General features: G+C 32.4%; 1 protein-coding gene across 2 annotated transcripts in view; it reads left to right on the top strand.

Moving 5' to 3' along the window:
• The first annotated feature begins 422 nt into the window (after positions 1-422).
• LOC110103141 (VIN3-like protein 2) overlaps positions 423-20,199 on the top strand; it is a 31,779-nt gene continuing 12,002 nt past the window's right edge. For both annotated transcript variants that reach the window (XM_020831729.2, XM_020831732.2), the window contains exons 1-2: positions 423-798; positions 15,800-16,472. In XM_020831729.2, the coding sequence (XP_020687388.1) occupies positions 780-798; positions 15,800-16,472 (692 nt within the window). In that variant the 5' untranslated portion in view covers positions 423-779. The remainder of the gene's footprint in view (positions 799-15,799; positions 16,473-20,199) is intronic.

Here is a 20,199-nt window from a genome sequence, read left to right on the forward strand (position 1 = left end):
TAAATATATTTTGTGAATTGAAGAGGGTCGACGAAAAAGGTAAGAAAATAATTGATTTATCATATATTTGAAACATCATAAATAATATTAATTTGATGTTATACCAAAGTCAGTTGATGTTCAAACCAAAATCAGTGGGGGCCAGCATCCGCCAGTGAAGCCAACCCTTCGACGCGAAGCGAAAACGGTTCTGAGAAATCGGAGCCGGTTTTCCGGTTCATCGGTCGAACCGGCGGTTCGAACGGTCCGAGGCCGGTTCGACGCGAAAACGGTTCTCAGGCGAACCGTAACCGGCTGGCCAGCCGGTTCGCGGTTCAACCGGTTGAACCGGCCGGTCCGGTCCGGTTTTATTTAAAAGCGCTGCATAAGAGAGTGCGTTCGCTTTGCATGAGGAGACGCACGATTTTTTTTCCGGTTTTCCCCATTCGAAATAACCAAAGGGCACGGTCTCTCTCTCTCTCTCTCTCTTTATCTTTTGGCTCGCTGGACGCACCAACCACTCCTCTCCGTCAGCAGCGCCAATGGCATGCTTTTCCATTTGTGGTAAACTATAATATAATTTTGCAGTATCCCAACTCCCCCTTTTTCTCTTTTCTCCCTCTCATTACTCTTCCATTACTCTCGCTCTCACTCAACCCTTTTTCTCTTTCTTTCCCTCTGTTCTCCCCTTCGTATCTTTCCTTATGGAAGTCCGCCTCCTTCCTCCTATCTCTTTCATGGAGCCTTTGGCTTAAGAAAGGAGGCGCCTTTTCAACTCCTCGGGGGAAGATCCGTTTGCCATGGAATCGATTTTTTCAGGTAAGTATGCTTCTGTGTTTCTCTTTTCTCGGACAATGCTGGTGATTTCTGTCGTTTATTTTTCCCATTTTTGTTCTTTTTTGCTCGAACCTTTTCCCTTTATTTAAGGTATATCTTTATGTAGGTGAAAAAGAGGCTCTTAGCGTTTGTGGGTACGGTTTCTAAACCGTTTTCTTGTTGGCATTGCCTTAGCGAGCGTTATCTTGAGTTATCGTGTTATACCTATGGTTTTCCCTTTACATACAACTGCCATACAGCGGCTACGATGGAAGATTTAAGGGGTTTTTACTCTTCCTTCTTATTTGCCTTTGGAGAAATAAAAATCCCAACTTTTAGAGTGTAATATTTTTCAATGTAGGTATATGGGCATGCACTTTCATCCATTTCCACATTGTCCTTGAAATGTACTTTCTTAAGCGGAGAACTGTAGCTTAGCAGTTGATTTCTCTTTGTGTTGGTTTATAAATATGTTGGATGTGATAGAAAATTTTAAATGCCACATGCTTTGCAACGGCAAATGATATGCCATGGAAGGCTATTCTTATTTTGTGTATTGGTTCTTTGAGTTACAAATTTTCTGTTGTATAAAGTTCATGGTGCAGAGATTTCTAGCCTTAGTATGTCGGGTCCTCGGTACAATAGTTCATCGTCATCATTTCATCATCCCAACTATTTGGGTTGAGCTTTATGAACCTTGCTGAGTGCGGCATGAGATGTTAGCCTATTTTGTTCAATTCCTTTGAAATTTCCATTTGTCTTTGGAGGGACATGAGTGATGTTTTTAGTTAGAGTAACTTCTTGGTGCATTCCAATTAACTACAGCTTGTTCAACTTTGGAGAGCATAAACAGTCTTCTGAAAGTGGATAATGGGAGAGCAACAAATTTGGCTGACTTAGATCATGCAGGTTTTGTGCTTTCATCAACGCAAAAAATTCTTGCAAACCAAAGCATGTAGTTATGCTGGTAAGGGATTTCTTTGTTATTTGTTTATTCATTCGGGTAATAATATATGAAAACAGAGGCAAAGCCCTTTTGAAGCAATCATCATGGAAAATGGAGCCCAGAAATTCTTATCGAGCGGAAAAAATTATAAGTACTTAAAAGAAATTCAACTTTTTTTTTCTTTCACACGAGGTACCATTTTTGGGCATCAGTGAGAAGCATTGAGACTACTTGTCTCAACAGATTTTTGCTAACTTCTTTCTATATCATGTCTCTGTACTGCAGATACCACTATAAATAAGTAGTCTTCTCTTAACCTATCAAAAGGTTTAAGGAAATCATAATTCTTTCTGCTTTTGGTCATCTGTTTCAATTCTTGACTTCGATCACTGAGTACATCGTTACCATTTGAAGTTGGCTCTAAGGGTAAAGAATGATTCAGCTGCTATGATTATACTATAAGGCATATTTTGGCACTCCGTGAATGTGTGAAGGATGTTCAGCTTTGAATGCTTGAATTATTTTTCATTATATTGTTGGAAATTAGGAGTATTCTCTTAGCATTCCGTAGAGCTAGGAATCATTCTAAACGTTAGAGTTCTAGGATTAATCATTATAAAGTTAAAACTTCCCAAACTTGGTGTACTCCATGCTTTGGTGAATTCTTGTTACTTGTTAGTTGATCATTCAAGAGATTACTATATAAATTAGTACACATAAAAATATATTAATCAACACGTGGCATATGCGTAATGCCACACATACCTAGGCACCGACAGAGCCAATTCATTGATATATACTACAACTGTCTGTATACTGTTCATACCCCATACCTTCAAACATGCATATCATGACACATTTGAATTCGAATACCAGCTTAGTCATGTACATATATGATTACAGATACTGTTGCAGACTCCCACTTGGATGCATTTGCAATTATAAGTATGATATATTTGCACATGCACATACATAATGATATACAAGTACATAAATGTGGAACATGATGCTATCCAATCCTCATCATTCTTAACAAGTTTGGTATGCATCTTGTGATTTTTCTAAGGCAATGGAAATAAGAAAACAAATTAGATACCGTACCCAAAAATGCTATGGACTTATAAAGCTTGCTTTAACAATCTTTTATAGCTACATTACTCACCTTGGCCAAGGGTGTGTTTGTCTATGATTTTTTGTGATCATATGCTATCTTTAATTGTGTTTGTGGAGATAGTTTTGGCCCCTTTTTTGAGACGCATTATCATCATTTTATTAGTTTATTGTGTGAACCTCAAATTCAATAGGGCAAATGGTGTTCAACGATCACGGGCCCATCATTTGATTTATTTGGGTCAACCCTTAGAATCATGAAGCCACCTAATGAGTAGCTGCATGATAAGAACCAATTATCTAGCACATTCAAATAACTATTGAGTAGAGGTAATAGCCTTTATATGCCTAACAATTAGGGCGGTATCAGGATTTTTATCTTGTGGGAGCATAAATTATCGATTTTAAAAATACCATTAACCATTATAACTCGGGATTGATGTTAATGGCCTTGAATTTTTTTTGTTAGAGTTGTTATTATAAAAATATTATATTAAAAGGAAAAAAACTTAAATTGTGAGCGCACGCCTGTTTTTCATATTCTTCTTAAATATCACCTACGGTGTCTCGCTCTGAGTTTTCACATTTTGAAATCATTTTTACAATAATTTGATTATGAATATTAAAAAATATACCATTTTTAATATAAGTAATCAAATATTTATTCATCCAAAAGTATTTCATATGACTGCACAAATGATTCTTTACATTCTTCATAATAGGGAATGCTTGTTTGAACGTTTTTGTAGCACTTGGCAATATTAGAGCAAACTTTATAAGTACGAAAATCAAAATATAAATATTATTTTTCTTTGTTTTCATTAATTTTTATGAAAGTTTTCCAATTCATTTTAAAATCATGAATGCATCACTAGATCTTATATTAATGATAAAATTAATATGAAATTAATTTTGTTATTTATGTTAAAGTTATTGAAATTTTTTATTGACATGTAATAATAGAATGCATTTCTAATATTTATGGTAAGTAATAATCTATTGTCATTATTATTGTAATATATTTTTATTATTAAGATTATTTTCTTTTATTATATTTTTTATTTTCTTAATTTATTATTTGTAGAATTAGGATAAAAACTAGGAGAGAAATAAATGAAATTAATAGATAATATGATTTATGTGGACATTAATATTCTATACATTTAGGAAACTAAATGGGTTGGAGAGAAGGTTGAGGAGTTTATAGTTTGGGATTTAAATTATGGTATTTAGGTATTCATATTAAAAATTGTGTTGGTGTGATTATAGATAAGTGTTTGAAGGATAATTTTGTAGAAATTAATATTATTGGAGATAGAATTATAGTTTTAAAGATTACTATTGATGTTAAGATTATTAATGTTATAAGTGCTTATGCTTATCAAATATGTTTGAATATGTGTTCAAAATTAAAATTTTAGAATGACTTAGAAGAATTAATACAAATGATAGCTCTTGAAGAAAATATTTTTGTTAGAGGAGATTTAAATGGATATGATGGTAAAGTGGTAGAAGATTTTAAAAATATTTGTGATGGCTTGGGCTTGGAGTGACTATTGAAGATGCTAGGTCCATATTAGATTTTGTTCTAGTTTATGATTTTATAATTGCTAATATCTTATTTAAGAAAAGAGAGGAGTATCTCATTACTAATAAGAATAAATATAGTAAAACTCAAATTAATTATTTTCTTATTAGAAAATTAGATTGTTTAAATTGCAAATGTTATAAAGTTATCATTAGTAAAAGTTTATGTACCTAACATTACCTATTAGTTTTGGACTTTAAAATGAAGGAGTGAAATATGAACAATAAAATAAAAAATTATCTTAGGATTAGATAGAGACTTTTAAAGAATACTAATAAATATATTTTTGAGAATAAGATTCAAGATTTAAAGATTAACTGAGAATGTGGAAGCTAAAGTTTGGTGGAAAACAATAGCTGGTGATATTTAGATCATTGTAAAGGATGTACTTAAATGGAAAAATTATTAATTAAACAATAGCTGTATTTTAATTTTTTTAGATTTACTTTTTAATAAGAAAAGTTATTAATGTCATTAGTTTTAAAATTTGTCCTAAGATAAATTAATTTCTCCAGAATTATCTTCTATCTTCTTTTATCAATAGGACTTCCATTCTTAGGGCCTATCTTAATATTTGGATCCATTAATTTGTGTTCCCATTGGTTTACATCCCAACATCTCATTTTCTTTAAGTATATAAAGAACATACTTTCACTGAGATGCAAAAATTCCATCCTTTGATTGGGTAATTTTTATACCAAGGACATATAGAAGTTGTCCCAAATCTTTAATGTCACTTTTTTCATCAATAATTTAAGTTTGTTATTTTTCTCTCATCATTTCTAAAAGATAATTTCATCAACATAACAATCAATATGCAATCTTGTAATTTGACATATGCTTTATGAACGTAGTGTTATCTTAACCATTATTGAAAATCGGTCAAACCATGCAAGCGGTGATTTTTACATACCATATAAAGATTTTCAAAGTTTGCATATCTTGCCAATATTTACTTTGACTCTCAAGTCCAAGATGAACATTTATATAGATTTCTTCAAGATCATAATTGAAAAAAAAGTTTTTAAGATCAAATTGATATAGGTGTTATTAGGTTTGTTGCAAGGGTAGTAGTACATGAATAGAGTTCAATTTAACAACTAATGTCTCCTTACAGTCTATCCATATGATTGGGTAAAACTTTTGGCCACCAAACAAGCTTTGAATCTATTCACAATATCATTAATGTTGTATTTAATTGAGAAAATTCATTTACATTCAACTAGTCTTTTTCCTTATGAAAGTCAGCTGTATATCCGTCCCTGACAATAGCTTCCACTGAGGTTTCCCAAAGCTTTTTGAACGTTGTTTGGCATTTTGAACCTTTAATGTTATCAAGGCATGATAGGTAGGTGCTAACTTATCCTATGACACAAATTTATTAACATGATGCTTGGTATAAGATCTAACACCTTTATTGAATAAAATAGGTTGATAACTATAAAGCATGGATCATTAATGTGTAGGACATGTAGTAGACACGCTCCAACACATGTACATGTTTAAAATTGTGTTTTAGATGTTTTATGCCCAAATTAGGGTTGGATGTTGCCTGAAAAAAAGACCTAACATAGGGGGTACTTAGAGAATATCATGGGCATATAGGGGATATATGGAAGATATATTATGGAGTTTTTTTTTCTTTCTATTTCCTCGTCATTTTCTCACTCTATAAACACACACTTGACTTGCTCCCATCCAAATGATATTTCTTCTCAGACTTATCATGACATCTCAAACTTTATCAATCCTATCCAAACATCTTCATAGAGGCACATTCCTACATTTCAGCCAAGCATCTTTGTAGCGACACAACCCAAGCGTAACTCACAGATTTTTGAACCATTTTCTTATAGTAGCTTCACACCCATCCAATCATCTTTGTAGTAGCATAGTCCTAACATGACAACTAACATCTCGATCATTTCTTCGCGATAGTTTTGCATCCCTAAACAATCTTTAACATCATAGCTCTGGCTCTAGTCTCGTATTCTTTTAGGTGTGATGGTTTCGATATGTTTCATTAAGTAACCCTAAGCTTTGTGTATGTCCTGTTTTTAATATATATCCTTGGTTATGGCTTGATGTCTCGACATAATCTTAAGCTTCTTATGTAAAGTATGTGCTATTATACATTGTGTGATGATTTGAATAAAAAATAGGAGTATTAGATGTTTTAATTGCACATTTTATATTAATAATTTATAAAACAGAGCATTGTGTCTATGGTGCGTTGTGTCTTAGCAGTTATATCGCCATATTATTTTCCATCTTTTATATCCAAAATTTATAATTTTTTTCTTTTGGTGGATGAGCTGCTCTTGTAAGATAATATTCTTCATCTTTCCCACATACAAACATCATCATTGGTCGAGATCATTTGATGAAGTTTTGAGCATTAAGTTTGAGGACAATGATAGGAAGGATATAAGTCTCTGATGAGGTGTTGTCATTGTTTAGGATAAAATGGACTAAATTTGGGGTATTTTTCTCCAATTTTATTTGCTATCTTATTAGCCGTTATATCACCATATCATTTTCCATCTTTTATATCCAAAATTTTGGGGTCTTTTTCTTTTGGTGCATGAGCTGCTTTTGTAAGATTATTCCTCATCTTTCGCTCATATAAACATTATCATTGATTGAAATCATTTGATGAAGTTTTGCGTATTAAGTTTGAGGACAAAGATAGGAAGGATAAAAGTCACTGATGAGATGTTGTCATTGATTAGGATAAAATTGGCTAAACTTGGTTGTCACGTCATAGTAGGTGCTTCCTCTGCTGTGAGCCATGAGAAGGGAGGGATGAGATTAGGATCAAGCAGTTAAAATACTAGAGAAAAATATGGGAACGATGAAGGTGCTTTGATACCATGTAAAAATTTGTGAAATATTTTATTGATTAAAATTTTAAAGTATTCCAAAGTACAAGTTAGGCATAAATGAAGGAGATGATCCATATTTTTTCATGGTCATAAAAAGTACTTTCCTTACCAAAAACAATTATAAAGGAGAAAATAATTAGACACTATTTGAATAATTAAATAAGAGCTATTTTAAATTTAATGATACAATAAGAAGGAATGAGCAATGCCATGAATTGATGAGGTGGATGAACCAATCTTCGAAACTTCCTGGACATGTACAGTAGACAAACAACAAGATCTATGGACTCTTCAGGATCTATGGGCATTAACTTCAATCAATTAGTTGTACACAAGCATATGCACATTAATGCATGGCCACCTAATTTGGTGCTATTTCATAGCATTAATGGTTTGAAGATGCTACTTTAAAAATGCATAGTAAATTTATATTGGTAATAGTGATCATGGATTAGTTCAATACTCAGGAGTAATACTTTACCATACTAGCATCTTTAAGGTTATTAGTGATCAATTGGTGTACTTGATGAACAACTCAATACTTGCTATTATAATTCTTATTTTTGTTCATTTATTATTTAGCTAATTAAACAAGTTTGAATAAAATTTATAGTCTGACATAAATGAACAAGTTTGAATATTGTCACACTTGTTATTTGATGTTTGCAAACATTCTTGTTCATTGTGTAAATGTCTTATAAGAAATGTCTATAAATGATTATGAAAATGAAATGTTTTAAGAAAATGATTATGAAAATGTCTTATAAGTCATGCCTATAAATGTTTATTATGATCTTTTATTGTTTCATTTTCATGCTTAATGACATGTATAAAAAAAGAAAAGAAAAATATTTCATGAACTTAAGATAAATGTTTATCACCTGCTGAGTGTTGGCTTATCCTATTATTGGAAATATTTTTAAGGAGATAGTGTTAAGAAGTGATGGCTACGAAACGGTAGTACACCTACCGTCGTAGAGGATCTCAGGAAGAAAGATTTTATGTTTTCTATTTTGTGTTTGAGTTAGTGGATTATATTTAAGGAATCTGTTGGAGTTTATATTGATGTTTATATTTATGTTTTTAGTTGTTGTGGTTTAGAAGAAACATTTTGGAACACTTTCAATTGATGTTTTAGTGGTTCTTTCTTAATTATGCATGGATGGAATGAAAGTTTATGTTATGTTATAAAAGTAAATGAGATCGACTTATGATTTATTTGTGTTTTCCGTACGACTGTCTATTCCCGCCCCGTTAATTTGGGCTAGTCGGGTCGGGTCATGACATCTCTGACGTTATTTAGAATATTAGTTGTAGTTATCAATGACATATGATGGAGATTGTACTCTTTTGTTATCAAATCATGAACAAAAAATGATACCCACCCTTAGGCTGATCGAATTAGCTGATTTGAACCCAAAGAGCTGATAATGGTCTTGCGGTGTCCATCGTTGATGATGCCTCTAATCTGAAATAAAAATATACAACATTATTAATCTTGACACTGTGAGTGTTGTAGTCTTTGAAAATTGCACCTCAACTTTGTTAAAAGTTATATATTTTTTGGGTCATATTTTTAAAATACAAATTAGATTGCAGATAAGTCACTACTATGATATTTCATCTCCAGTTTACTAGAACTTTATGATATAGTTCTAGTTCTCTTATAGGCACAAGCTACTATGTATAATTATCTCTTGTATTGACAAAATAAAATTTCAACTAGTGATATTCATTAGAAGTTAAATATGCTTAGGTAATAATAGCAATAGTTTGGTGTAGGGTTGAATAATTTGTCACTGTGAAGTGTGAACTTAAAGCGAATGGTTGGGGAATGATGACAAACTCGATCAATATTCTATAATTTTGTCATCCCATTTTATCATGGTCCTTACCTACTTAGTCAGCAGAGGTAGTTGACTAAACCTAATTAAAGGATCTTTATTAGCAATCATGTGTCCCTTTGTCCCAGGGAACTTTATGGACTTAGGATGGATGTTTATGTAAGTGGATGAATTTAAGTCGATGTTAGCTATATAAGGCTTTATGTTCTATCAAGTGTACCCTATGATTTATAACTCAAGATTTTTTAGTCATTGGAGAACATGCAGTGTTTGGCCATGACATTAATTTAATTGTATCATTTTGTGACAAAAGCTAGAGGGCCCCAGTCTTAATAGGTTTAGTGTGCTGTTATTTGGAGAGAAAAAAATCACAAGAGGACATGTGTCACACTTTACTAGCGTGAAATTATTTGATAGTGAATCATAGCAAGACGCTCGACTTGAAAATATCTTTTTGTAAGCTGAAGTTATTTTTGAATTCCTCACCCTCAACAAATGGATGTGAAATATTGATGAATTTTTGCTTTATTTTTTTTAGGATAAATTTTACTTGCATATATTCCAATTTTTTTAATTTTGAGTTTTTATATTTTTATATTGATTTTGGCCTCACAATGATTGACTTTAAGATTGAGGGGTATTTTGAAAAATTTGGCCCCCTCCGGTTGATATTTTATTTCAACAAGATTTTCATTAGGGTTTAAGTTTTGTCAACTCCAGTCTTTTGCAAAGAGAAGGGTTGGACTTGAAATGTGAGAAAGCTTGTCCTATAAGCAAGGTGCTCGAGATCATTGCATGAAATGATAGTTTGAATTTATATTTGAAAGAGAAATTGTCAATTTTCTAAAGTGATTGCGTATTTTTTAAATAGTGGATTATATGATTCTTGGAGCGTAGTTGATTCTAATTTAATCTCATTTTTAATTCACGTAACATTCTCAAATCTTGAATTTAGGTGTTTGATGTAATTGGTCAGAGCATATGTTTTGATATTAATTTTGATAATGTTGATGTGATGTGCACACTATTTTATGTATTTTTATAGTTTTGGCGCATTTGTGCATTGCACTCACTTTTTTTTTCGACATATTTGCACAATATACTAGCACATTTTTTAATATGCTCATGCATTTTTTGATGCACTTAAATGATGTTTGCTTGCTTTTTGATATATTTGGACAGTATCAACGTTTTAAAAGGCGAAATCGGGAATCGAGGCGTTTTGGCTAAGCGAAGCGAGGCGAGGCGTAAGCCTAAAAAATTATAAAAATAAAGCAATTTAAAATAATGAATAATGACAAAAATGTCAAAAAATAACAAAATATTACGTCAATTGTGAATTTGATGATTTGTTCTAAGATAATATTAGTATATTACTGGAAAAGAAGATTTAAAATAAACTCACTTAAAAATAAAACATCCCTTTAGGATCAAGACCCAATGCAGGCTCATCATCACTTTGATTTTCTTCAGAAGAATCTTCATAATTAATGTTAAAGTCATCCTCAAACTCTTCTTCATCTATAATATTTTTTCCTTTATCCCCTATATCAGTTAATATTTTGTTAGCTCTAGAATGAAACAATAATAGCATAAAAAAATAATTCATTATATTTAAGAATACCTTTGAATTTTTTTGAAGCTCTAATCTCTCTTTGTTTCTTTGTTTTATATACATGAGTAGTTGCTTCACTGTCTTCATTGACTTGAGTTTCTCCTTCTACTTCAACTTCAGAAACATCAACATTCTTAGGAGTAACTCATTCATCATCAGATTGTAAATCATCAGCAAGGGTCAATTTCATTATCAATGCTTCCTTGCTTCTGTAAATCATCAACAAGTAAAGAGTACCACTAGTCATGCTAATAATATGACAGATGTTAACAATTATTTGTACTACCAAATACCAATAATAAAACAACATGAATACAAAAATGTACCAGTCTGCCGGGGGTCCACGGGGGCGCTGCCCCTGGAACAAAATTTTATTATAAGAGTAATTTTGAAATTATGCTTGTTGTACCGCTTAGTACCGAGCATGTACAGCTCAGTACCGAGCATGTACCGCTCAGTACCGAGCATGTACCGCTCAGTACCGAGCATGTACAGCTCAGTACCGAGCATATACTGCTTGGTATCGAGCATGTACCGCTTAGTACCGAGCATATACTGCTCGGTACCGAGCGTGTACCTAGTGGTACCGAGCATGTACCGCTCAGTACCGAGCATATACTAGCTCGGTACCGAGCAGTGCTGGCTCGGTACTGAGCTGTACCTAGCAGTACCGAGCATGTACTGAGCGATACTGAGCATGTACTGAGCGGTACCGAGCATGTACTGAGCGGACGAATGAAAGAAAGCCGAATCAGGAGTTATGCAAGCTTTCTTTACTACACCTCAAAGTTAAGGCCACAACACCGCTCACTTGCTCTTCCGACCTAACCGAGGCCTGAACGTTTCCTGCACTCACAACTTCGGCTTCGTTTCCTGCTTTCGAAAGCGTTATTGCTTTTGGATTTGTTTCCTGCGTCGTCTCCTGCACTCACGGCTTCGTCTCTTTCCCTCACGGCTTCGCCTCTAGTTTGCCTTTCAATTCTCACAGGAAGCCCTAATCCTATACGCGCATACAAAAACACGAATCGGCTGCGTCGTATTTATATATATACCGAAGAAAAAATTTCGAGGCGGTGCCTCATACTGCCTCGAGGCGTTACGCTCTAATGCGTACGCCTTGTGCGAAAAAATCGTAGGCTTCGCTGGATGGTTCGAGGCGTAAGCCCTGATACGCATGACTTCCGCCTCGACTTGAGGCGCGACTCAATGCGGACGCCTCGTCCGCTTTTTTAATGGTTGGACAGTATATTCACATGTTTTTTAATATTTTTTGTGTGTTTTTGACACGTCTACACAATGTATATACACATTTCGTGGTACATTTGTTTCGTGTACTCACGTTTTTTTAATGTGTCGGCTTATTTTCTAATGTGTCGACATGGTGCCCTTGTGCATTTTTGGTGTATTTACACAGTGTAGTTGCACACTGTTTAATTTTTTTTTTTAACATTTTTAATGCATGCGCATGGTGTGTTTGCACTTTTTTTTTTTGTTTATCTGTATTGTGTGCGTGCATGTTCATTAATGTATTTACATGATGCATTTATGTGCTTTTAAAATGTTGGCATGCTTTTTGAGGTGCAACATGCTTCTCAAAGCAAAATCAGGCTTCTTGAGACAATGACATGCCTCTTTGGCTGATTGTACGATTCTCAGGGAATCACTATTGGATTAGAAATTGCCTCAAAATAGGTGCACATAACTTGAGGTTAGTTAAATTCATTATTTGCATGAACTTATGTTCATTAGAGTGCATGCAATATCTTTTTCTTTTAATTTTAAAGGATGCCTTTTATTTGCTTACATGTATGTTGTGTATTTGATTGTGTTGAAGGTGAGTTAGAATCTTTTGGGTACATCATAAAATAATATTTTTATCTAGTTGTTTTTCTACTTCAACGAGATGGACCTCACAAGGAATCAACTTTCCTCTTGTAAATAGGAGGGGTGTAACCTATATCACTTATAAGTTATATCCCATCTAAGTCTATTTGAATTTTCATTTTCTTGGGATTGTTTAAAATAATTCTGAGTGTGGTATGAAAGCTCTATTCGTGCTAGTTAATAAGTTGCAACATTTATTACGAACCTTTGTAAGTCCTGTTTGTGTTTAAATCCTCTTTGTTCATTATGACTTATGTCACATTTCTATTTTCTTGTATTCATATTGCTCATATTATGGTTGTATTTATGATTTTCATTTTTTGTTGAGTTTTCATGCATGTCACTTTCATTTTTTTTTTTCTTTTCAATCCCTCTATTCACTGAGAAATTTGTTAGCCTCCTAGCTTCACCCCTGTGTAGGAGGCATCTTTGAAGGTTAGGTCTTCACATCATGCTTAAAAAAGCATTTATGGTCAATGCTGCAAGACACTGCAATTGGGGATTTTATATCCCACTGCATTTAAAAAAGCATGCACATGCCTTTATAAGTATGGAGAATTTTTCCTCAATGCTGGAACAACACATACGAGTACTTTGAAAATTTTCTCGCCGCATTGGAATAATGCGTATGGGTACTTAACTATGAGTTTTGCTTTATACATTATGTACACGTTGACGACAACAATGATAGAAAGAGAGAAGGAAAGGAAGGGGAGTGAGGAATGAGTTTAGGGAGAGGGAAAGGAAATTTGAGTTGAATGAGGAGTTTAATTGAGGTAAAAGTTTAAAATTTTCATACTTCCTGTTGTTTTATTAGAATTCATGTACAAATGATACAATTTATGCTTTAGATTATTTACAAGAGTAAAAGAAGTCGGGGTATATTAGGAGAACAAATTCATCCTCCTACCCTAGAGAATGAGGTGAGGCACCCAATCTGTAGTATAAGAAATAATAACATTTTTATATAATTGTGGTAGCATGATTCCCATATTAATCATGTTATTTGTTTACTGGTTCATTCATCACTTATTTAGCCGAGTTGTTGGATATATAAATATATGTTATGAAAATGTGAAGTTTAATTAGAAAATAAATAAAAGTAAATGAGAAAAGTCATATGTGACGGATAGACCCACACCAATAAAGGTAAAAGACATGAAAATGTAAGCCTAGGTATCATATCGGAGGTACCTGACACACACTCTCTCTCTTATAAAAGTTGAAAAATTTAGATCTAACATTGAATTAGAGAACTGTAAGTGTGCAAAAGCTTTTAGTCATTATATGACTTGTCTGAAGTATTGGAAAATAAACAAAACAAGAAATATATGAAAAGTTAAAAAATACACACAATGATTGACACTATTTTATGTATTGATCTTGTACAAAGCTTATGATTTTTTTAATAATAATTCAAATTTTACAATTGAATGTAGAGTATTTGTTTCTTACTTTTTGTATTAGGATTGCACATTTCATTGAGCTTTTTTCTCACCAGCAGTTGTTGTACTGTATGAAAAGGGAAGGAGCTAGCAGGGCTCTAGGCAAGAGGATGACTGCATTTTTGTGTGCATAAATTTTATGTGTATATAGAAGTCAGTGCAGTAAGCTGTACAAAAAACTTTTGGCTATGTAAACTTTATTTGAAAGTTTAGTGAAACTCTATGTTTTAATCTAAGCTTATTTTAAATATGCTTCCAAATATGAAATATTGAGATAGTGTTAAAACGGGAAAATTGTTGTGTTGGGACAGTCTGGATAGGCTACATCCTACTCATTCGATCCTGACAAAAATAAATCAGGATGAGTGTTAGTAAGAAGTATATCTATTCGGATTGTTTTTATTTGTTACACTCCAGGTTATCTGAAGAGGGTCAAAATGGGGTGTGACGGTGTCACGACCCAGCCAGGATACTCGAACTAACGAGGCGGTAACGAACAGTTGGACGATTATAATATTACTTTTAAATTCAAACACAGTTTATCATCTACATTCCATTTAAAACTGAAGAGCCACTAACTTCTATTTTCATCAAATTACTAATACGTTCTTCACATCTTAATATTTGCATAAACCAGAAATTACATGCTTTCATTTGAGCGTCATCTTTTGTCGACATACTCCTCTCTTTCAGCCATTTTTACTTATCTGGAGATTTACCTAAATATTAATTTAATAGAATGAGTTTATTAAGTAAATTCATTGACAATCACACCTATAACAAAACAATTTTACATACATTAACGAAACATATTCAATGGGCTTTCTTTTACATTTGCATATATCCATATATATCGTTTCTATCTTTCAAATAACGTAAATTCTTTATTTATCATTATCAAATAACATATTCATTTATTTGTAGTTATCAAATATAATATTCATTTTCCCTTTTCATCTGGTACAAGATCACCATCAAAATGTACCAATAAAGGTACATCCATTTTCATTTTCATTTTTTTTTTCATTTTTACGTGCACAGGTATGTTGCTTCTCCAGCCAGTACTATACGGGGTGAACTCCTGTAATTTTCATGTATATAACTTTTCTTATTTCGTTTATGCTTTCATTTACATATTATAAGTCTTTCATATATTTTTATGTATTTTGTATCATATATATTTACTTTCAAACATATACATGTTCACATATTCATATACATTATGGTAGATTATTCTTAAAACTTAAAAGGAATGCTGACAAGCTTGTTAATAACTAGGTATTTGTATCTCTTTTTGTTGGAACTGCTAAACTAACTGTTTTTCTCTACTCCCACTCTTCCCCCTTCCTATACAGATGAGCCGTCCTGAAGTGTCTTAGCTATAGCTTTCCCTTCCTATGGTACACTATTATATTTGTCTGTTATATTGTAACTAGCTTTAATTGCAATTCAGTTGCTGACTATTACAGTTGAACATATTAGTAGTTTTCAACACATTGCGGTTGAACTTAGCATCTTTTTGTCTGACAATGCTCCTATGCCTTTCGATTTGAGTATTCTTCGCTGTTTATTGGGTGATGTAATGTTGGATCATCTCTTCCTTCCTCTGGAATTCATGATAATCTATTCCTTTTAAAGTTTTCAACGGTTTGAACTCATCCTAAATGATGCTTTTGCCATATTCTAGGCTTTGTGATAGATCCTGCAAAATGCAATGAGTTGAGTTTGGAGGAAAAGAGGGAGCTAGTACATGAAATTTCACGTTGGGCTGACAATGCCCCTGAAATTCTTCAGTCGTGGACCCGTCGGGAGCTTCTTCAGCTCATATGTGCAGAGATGGGCAAAGAGAGGAAATATACTGGCGTGACAAAGCCTAAAATGATTGAGCATCTCCTTAGGCTTGTATCACAGAAGAATGGTAAAATCAGTGATGATAAAAATGGCATTTCATCTCTCACATTGAAAAATCAAAATGTAACTAAAAAGAAAAGGAAAAAAGAGCAACCGCTACAACCTGGAAATGAAATGCACTCTGATCTGTCTACTGAAGCCAAAGAAGACAATAATGACACCCGCCTCTGTCAGAATCTTGTATGCCGAGCTACATTAAGTCCGCCAGATCAATACTGTAAACGATGTTCTTGCTGCATCTGCTATCAATATGATGATAACAAGGATCCTACTCTGTGGTTAGTTTGCAGCTCCGATCCTCCATATTGTGGTGATTCTTGTGGTATGTCTTGCCATCTCAAATGTGCACTAAAGCATGAGAAGGCAGGCATTTTGAAGAGTGGATGCTCTCAGAAGTTAGATGGAAGCTTCTACTGTGTTTATTGTGGGAAAATAAATTGGCTTATAGGGTAATCCCCAACCTTTTAAACTCATTTTATTGAACCAAACTAGCATACCCTTTTCTCTTTGGTTACTGCAGCGTCGTTAATTATACAAAAGCAAGTGCTGGATATCAAGAAGGATGTTAATATTGAACCTAGAGAGTAGCTCAGCATGATTTTCTTCCTGTCCCAAATATATTTCAAAATATTTTCTACTTTGAGTTTTAACAAATATGGTTATTGCCATGGCTTGTGTATGTATTTATTACTTAGGTATCCTAAGCCATTATTTTTTAAAATTCAAGCAACATATCTAGGATTATCTAATTAGCTGAACTCACTAAATATGTTTGAATATTAAAGTTAGTTCTCATTGGGCTGAAGTTTAATGACACGACTTCTTCTTGGGGAGCCAATTTTTTTTATTTTATTTGTTTGAAGCATCATAGCATACTCACATGCTCACACAAACACCGCATATGTTGAGTTAGAGCCACAAATATTGGAAGTTTTCTCCTACATGTAAACATGCTCCAGGGTGATTTGATGGTGATGTCATGTGAGGAAGTTTTTTCTCTATCCTGTGTTTCGTTTCATCAGATTTTTTTTTTGTTTTGCATGTTTTCACAAGAAAACTATTGGATTAACGATTGTGAGGAATATTTACCTCAGGTACTTGTCATCTTTCATAAGTCATAACTTTATTTTCTTCAAAATTTTCGTTTGTCCTATTGTGAAGTCAGTTGTAATGAACTATTTTTTATGATTAAAACTCTTACATATTTTTAAGTACTTCAGTGCCCGTCTTGGCTGTAAATATACTTGATGCAATTTTTAATAGCTAATTTAATATTAATTTTACTGCCGCCTGATTGCATTATATGATTAAAAAAGTTTGTATCAATGTTAAAGTGTGTAAGGATTCATATGCGTCTAATATAAGGACATCAAAATTTGTTAAAGATATATAGTTCAATTACCAATACTTGAAATATATATAATTGAACTATATATGGAGCGACTAAGAAGTTCACAATGACATTAAGTCTATATGTTTCTATATTAATCATTGAGATACTTACAATAGACATGTCAAATCAGAGAGTTATATTGATCTTATATATACTATTCCGAAATAGCATAGTTTTTAGATGTTATAATTATCTTGATGAAAGTATAAAAGAAAAAACAAGAGATGAAGATTTTTGAACCTGAGCTTGGTATTATTGAATTCTCATAGAGCAAATGCTCTACAAATGAACGAAAATTTAAATATAAATAATTACTAACATTAGAGAGAAGTGATATATATGTATAATGTGATTAAATGTCTCTGCCAGATAAAAATGCTATAGAGAAGGGTGTGACATGGCTTAAAGCTAATTACTTGAAGCCCAGAAGTGTCTTTGAGGATTAGAAAGAAGGGGTAAACCTCAAGAAATATGGTAACAGTTGTTCAAAATGATTTATGAAAAACTTTTTTGACACTTAAGGAAACACTTAACTAGAACAATTGACAAATATGGATTCATAAAGCTTATCCAAATAATTGGGATAATACTAATAATGATGATGATAGTTGTAGTGATAACAGTGTTTTAGAGGTGTTCTCGATAAAAGAATATGATGCATACTTAAAAAGATTTATGTTAGAAAAATGGCAAAAGTCCAATTATTTTGTGTGGATTCAATTGAAATAAATAACAAATAAAGTGTTCTAGAAATAAGAATTTAAGATTGATTTGAGATAAAATCAAGCACGATTGATGTCACAACCTAGCTCAGACACTTGAATTAACGAGGCGGGAACAGACGGTTGGATGGTTAATAAAATAAAATACTTAATAGACTAATATCCAATATAAAGAGCCATAAAAACAAAATTTTCAATGCGAACTTATAACAAACCAATTTATATGTTACCATTTTATCATTTTTTTCTGTAGATGAACTCTCCTATTTCAGCCATTTACTTCACAGGAGATTTACCTGAAATTTTAAATTTAACAATATAAATTTTGTAAAAGAACTTAGTGGACAATTATAATTTATGGTATAGCTTTTAAATTTGCATAAGTAGTCATGTTGAATTATTAAATTTTTCCTTTAAGATATATAAGAATATTTAACATAATATATAGATAAAAATTTTATTCATTTAAATAAACTTTATGCCTTTAACAATTAATTTATTATAGGAGCACCGTCAAATTTTGTACTAATGAAGGTACAACCATTTTCTTTTTCATTTTTTTTTTACTTTTTCATTTAACATACATAGATATGTTGTGTTCCTAGCTAGTACTATAAGGTGAACTTCTTTGTTTACAAGCATATTCTTTTTCCCTTTCTTAACATTTTCATTTTCATATTATAAATCATCTTATTAATTTCATTTTTCTTTGCAAATGCATATCACTTAGTATAAACATTTTGATGGAGACATCAGATTTCGACACGTGTACCATCGCCGGAGACGCCGATCGACGGCCTTGATTCAGAGCCTTTACTTTTGATGCTTTATTTTATTCATGTCATTTATATTTCCTGTTTTTCCTTTTGTACCCCTATGAGGGAATTAGTGCTTAGTGTAGCCCAAGGGCATTATCGTCTTATTAAGCTTCTAAATTCAATTCCTGGTTTCACATCACATTTCTATATTTATATATACCATTTTGGAACATTGATTTGTCAATATTCTTATATAAGATGCAAAGTAAATACTTTATAGTTTAATAAGTATAGAGACATGATATTATATCAAATTATTTCATTGAACCAAAATGGGAGAGGATAGTTGTTATAAAAAAAATTATAATCACTCAATTCGTTGAATTTTTTTTGCTGAAATCCTTTCCAAATTCCTTCAGTTTCTAAATGGCCTCTTTAATTTACACCTAAGTTCATATGCACAATTACATAGATTTGCACTGTTACTTACAACTGAACTTTCATATATGTAATTTTACCTAAACTCCCTTGAGATCTCTTGTAAGCTTCTGCACTTCACCTTTGTTTAACAATTTAAATCCTTCATTATTCCAAATAATATCCAATTGTATTAAATATTTCTGAACAACCTTCTAAAATTAAATATTATCAAGATAATATTGAATTGATTTGATATCGTTAAAGACAACTTCAAATGCGTTGGGCATCATCTATATAACATTAAATGCTTTAAATTTATCATATCTTTATTACAATTCATCATTTACTATAAATCACTAGAAATAATTGAAAGTTAAATATTTTCAAATCAAAAAGTACTTTTCTTAGAAGATGATATCAACAAACGTGGATGAGATATTTTGCTAAACTTTTTAATGAAGAATGTGAAAATACAATTGACTTTGGTGACTTTAGCACCCTAAATGAAAATAATTTTTTTTTATTTTTATTGGCGTATTAGTAAAACCGAAGTTAGAGAGGCTTTAAAGAAAATGAAGTGTGGAAAAACTGTTGGACCTGATGATATTCCAATGGAGGTGAAAATGCTTAGGAGATGAAGGAATTTCTTGACTCACTAAACTTTTTAATATTGTTTTGAAGACTAAAAAGATGTCAGATCAGTGGAGAATGAGTGTATTAATTCCTATTTTTAAGAATAAAGGTGATGCATAGGAGCGTGCGAATTATAGAGGAATTACGTTAATGTGTCATACTTTAAAACTATGGGAGCGAGTTATGGAGTGTAGGTTGCGACGTGACACTAATGTTTCTCAAAATCAAATTGGATTCATGTCGGGTAGGT

Source organism: Dendrobium catenatum, unplaced genomic scaffold (assembly GCF_001605985.2).
Source record: "Dendrobium catenatum unplaced genomic scaffold, ASM160598v2 fragScaff_scaffold_1684, whole genome shotgun sequence".
NCBI classification, from domain to species: domain Eukaryota; kingdom Viridiplantae; phylum Streptophyta; class Magnoliopsida; order Asparagales; family Orchidaceae; genus Dendrobium; species Dendrobium catenatum.